The 3,851-nt window shown below is 56.3% G+C and overlaps 1 protein-coding gene across 1 annotated transcript in view; it reads right to left on the bottom strand.

Annotated features, from left to right (window-relative positions):
- SLC35E1 (solute carrier family 35 member E1) overlaps positions 1 to 518 on the bottom strand; it is a 15,112-nt gene extending 14,594 nt beyond the window's left edge. The window contains exon 1 of the mRNA XM_007460993.1: positions 95 to 518. Within this exon, the coding sequence (XP_007461055.1) occupies positions 95 to 518 (424 nt within the window). The remainder of the gene's footprint in view (positions 1 to 94) is intronic.
- Positions 519 to 3,851: the final 3,333 nt, after the last annotated feature.

The raw sequence follows: 3,851 nt of genomic DNA on the forward strand, positions 1-3,851 counted from the left end.
CGACTGCACCCCGGCCGGCGCGCTCCTACCCAAGAACCGAAGCCCCAGGCGGCGTGCCCCGGCCGCCTTCCCCTAGGCCAGCCTTGGCACCCACCGGTGTGCGCGTAGGACACGGGCACCTTCCAGATGCTGACGTGCGCGGACACTGACGCGAAGTACTTGCCGAAGGCGAGCGGCAGCACGTAGCGCGGGTAGAAGCGCGGTGGCAGGAGCGGGCCCGGCGACTGATGCGGACCGGGCCCAGGGCCCGAGACGGGCGGCGCCGGGGGCACGCGCCAGGCGCGGAGCAGAGGCGGGAGCCCCGCGCACAACGCCAGGATGTGGCACAGCGACACGGTCACGGGGAACGGGAAGGCGCTCAGGATCACCTTGTTGACCACATTGCCGCCCGCGCTCAGCGCGTACCACAGCAGGCACAGCGCCGCCACCCGCGCGCCCTCGCGCGCCCCGCCGCTGCCACCCGCGGCTCCTGGGCCCCCGGCGCCAGCGCCCCCTCCCACCGTCGCCGCCACCGCCATCCTCCCAGAGCGCCCACCCCTTCCCGCCCGTCCGACGGCCCGACGCCGGGCGGGGGTGGGGCCGGACGGGAGCGGGAGCGCCAGCCAACGCTGCTCCCCATTGGCCGCCACCTCTTGCGTCACTGACACGAGCCGGCAGACGCGCCCGCCACCACGTAGCGAGCGCAGGCCCCGCCCCCTCCCGAAGCCCCCCGGGGGAGGGGGGGCCAGTCCCGGAAGCGGAATGAAGGGACGGGGACCGTAAAGCCACACGGGCTCTTCAAGCGGTGGGGTGGCCCGGGGGACCGGGGAGGGGGGCCCAGAGCACAAGCAGGAGGGGCGGGCGGGAGCGTTAGGCCCCGCCACGTCGGTGTCTGTGAGCGGGCGATCGAGTTCGTGGGTCAAACCTCGATGTCCGGGCTGCATCGGCGCCCCCCAGCCCGATTCCTGATGGCCGGCGGCGGACAACTAAGGTAAAAGACCAGACCTTTCGGGGAGAGAAACCGAATTGTAAAAACCTCTCCTTGGGCTAAATTCCTTCTGCAAACCGGGAGCGAACTCCCGTGGCTGGACTCCAACAGAGGGGCCAACCTCAGAGCGCCCCGGAGCACGTTCTGGGAACTCGATGTGCGCTGTGCGGTGAAACGAAGATGGTATTACCATCTTCATTTCACCTACTGACGGACCGAAGGCCAGAGAAGGGAAGCGACGTGGCTTAGATCCTCCGGCCAATTTGGGAGCCGTGGTAATGGCAGCCTCCTCGGGCATCTGTCTCTAGGGGATCTGCAGGAGGGAGGAGCGTGATGCTGGCCCCGACTGCTGACGCCCAAAGACCGGCTGGGATAGAGCAGCCCCAGGCCGCAACGGAGGAAAACAAAATGGTGTTTTCAGCAAGGTGATCTTATACTGAAGGACTTTGTTCGAAAAATCATGTACTTCCAACTTTTGGGGGGATAGGGAATGTTAAAATTTCCTTCTACCGTGTCCTTACTTGGCAAATTAAAAAGTGATTGCCCAACTTGATCCCCCAAATGTTGGTGGCAGGTCTTAGCTTAACCTTGTGTTCTCAAAGGCAGGCAATATTTGTACCCTAGGGCTTACCAGATACTCAGACACAGGACAGGTGGTCCCTGCAGGGGGTGGGGGAGCAGTGACCTCCCTCAAAGCCCAGGCCTGAGAGGACAGGCTCATGGGATGCCAACCTGCACCCTAACAGCTTCCAGCTGTGCCTGTGACCCTTTGTCACAAGAATAATGTCACCCTCAGGATACCCATATGTCAGCTGGCCATATTACAAAGTGAAAAAACAGGCACAGTGGACTTAGGAAACTAGTTACTCCACGGCACAAATGGTCCTGCTGACATGCTTTCCTTTTTTCCCCCCTAAAGTTTGATGATTTAATTTAGTCCTCACAACTCTGGGGTAGCACTTGCGTCTCCCAAATGGGGACAGGTGCACAGGAGTAAAGTGATTAGCCCAGTTCCATACAGATGGTAGATGGCAGGGGCAGAGTTCAACCTCACACTGCCCTTAAAGTTACTTCACCTACTTTTTCTAGGAGTGGGTGTGTCCTGCACCACGGTTATGTCAGAATTCCCCACTGGCTCTGAAACTGTGGTTCTGGGTTGACTGAATGTTCCTGGACCCCATGGTTTGCCCTGTGGGGCTGCCCCTCTAAAGGGGTAGCTGCTTCCTTACCTGTGAAATTAAGTAGATATGGACACTATTCCAGAGTGAAAAAAACTAGAAAGCCGAAGCATACAGTTTCAGAGACAAGGGGGAAGAATTAAAAGATTACCAAGGAAGTCAAGGAAGAAAAGTTATTTTTTAAAAAGTCAGCCCCAGCCAGACCGTAAGACAGCCCCAGGCCTGCATGGGGAGCTGGCAGCCTGGGGCTAGCTAGGGCCAAGGGCTAGGCTGCCAAACACAGCTTGGAGCCATGCCATTTAAGAACTACAAATATTTTAGGGGGTAAGACAAGGTCACTGAGACCTGGGTTGTGGAGCTGGCTTGGGAGGGCTTCTTTCTGGGGAAGATGAGGTCTGGATGGAGACAGAAGTGGCCCCTTGTTCTGTCACCCAAAGCTAGCAGGTGACTCTAGAGGTGGGAGAGGCATCGTGGCCCTGAGTGAATGAAAGGCAAGGTGGAGGTCAGTCTCCATGCGGAAGGCTAATAGGCTGACTTTGTGACTTTGCCCTGCCCACCTCCCCACGGTCTGTAGCTATGGGGCCTGAACCGTGGATGTGGGGTCCAGGTCTTGGCTAATCCAGAATCCAGAAAGGGCTGATAATGGCTGTAAAGGACCAAATAAAAAACAGTTCTCAGACTGGTTTGTGCAAATGTTTTTTTTTTTTTATTTCCACATTTATATCACAAGTGTCCACTTACTGGACCAAATAGCAAAGTTGCTCCCTTCTGCGTCCTGAGAACACAGAAGTCTAGGTACTGTACATTCACTAAGGCTCCTTGTTTTTGCAAATCGCGTTTATGACAAATAACCATAAGGCAAACGAATCTAAAGGAATGGTTATGAGTGTTTCCAGCGTACAGACAGGTCTCTTCTCACCCAACCGTACAGCATACACACCAGTAGCACCCACGGTTACTTTTGTGTTTTCTGGGGAGGAGACTCTAGAAAGGTGAACTTTTCTAGATATGTGCAGGAAGGGGAAAATGACGAGGGAGGAATAAGGAACGTTATTCGTCTGATGGTCAGATGAAAGAGGGGGGTAAAATAAACTCCAGAAAACTTAAATTTTTGCAGCATTTCTTTAAAAATTGGGTTGTAACTGAAACCAGATACAAATGTGTGGACGCCCAGGGAGCATGGGTCAAACTGGCTGGCAAGCTGGCCTGCCTGATGCCAGCAGCTCGCTACAGCTGAGAAGCTTCTGGCACCATGATGGAAAAGCTGGCCAGGTGGGGTGCAAACAGAGGCCACAGCGTTGCCCACTGCCTCAAACACTCAGGGCCATGTTAAAAAACAGAAAATGCAGAGATGAGATGCGTGCTTCTGTTGCTGTGTTAAAGGTAACCTCTTCCACAGGTTTTCTGTGCCTGCCTGCAACTGAGGTCCCAGCTCACTGGGGGCTGGGAAGCGTCCGCACCTCTTCTGGGGTGGGGGGCTAACGCTTTTTATAGCTGGTTTGCTATAGAGTTCTGAACTCACTTTGCTGGCCTTCCTTCCACGCGGTCCTTCCTTTGCAATTTTGTTAGTAAACTGGTAGCAGCATTTCACAAAAGAAGGAGAATTTTGAGGGAAGAGCACAGAGAGACCTAGAGACTCTCGCTCCCTCTCCCTCCCACCCCAGGCCGGACCTCCCCCCCCCCCCCGGTTTCCCCACCCCTGGCGG

This window comes from Lipotes vexillifer, unplaced genomic scaffold (genome assembly GCF_000442215.2).
Source record: "Lipotes vexillifer unplaced genomic scaffold, Lipotes_vexillifer_v1.1 scaffold469, whole genome shotgun sequence".
Classification (NCBI taxonomy): Eukaryota; Metazoa; Chordata; class Mammalia; order Artiodactyla; family Lipotidae; genus Lipotes; species Lipotes vexillifer.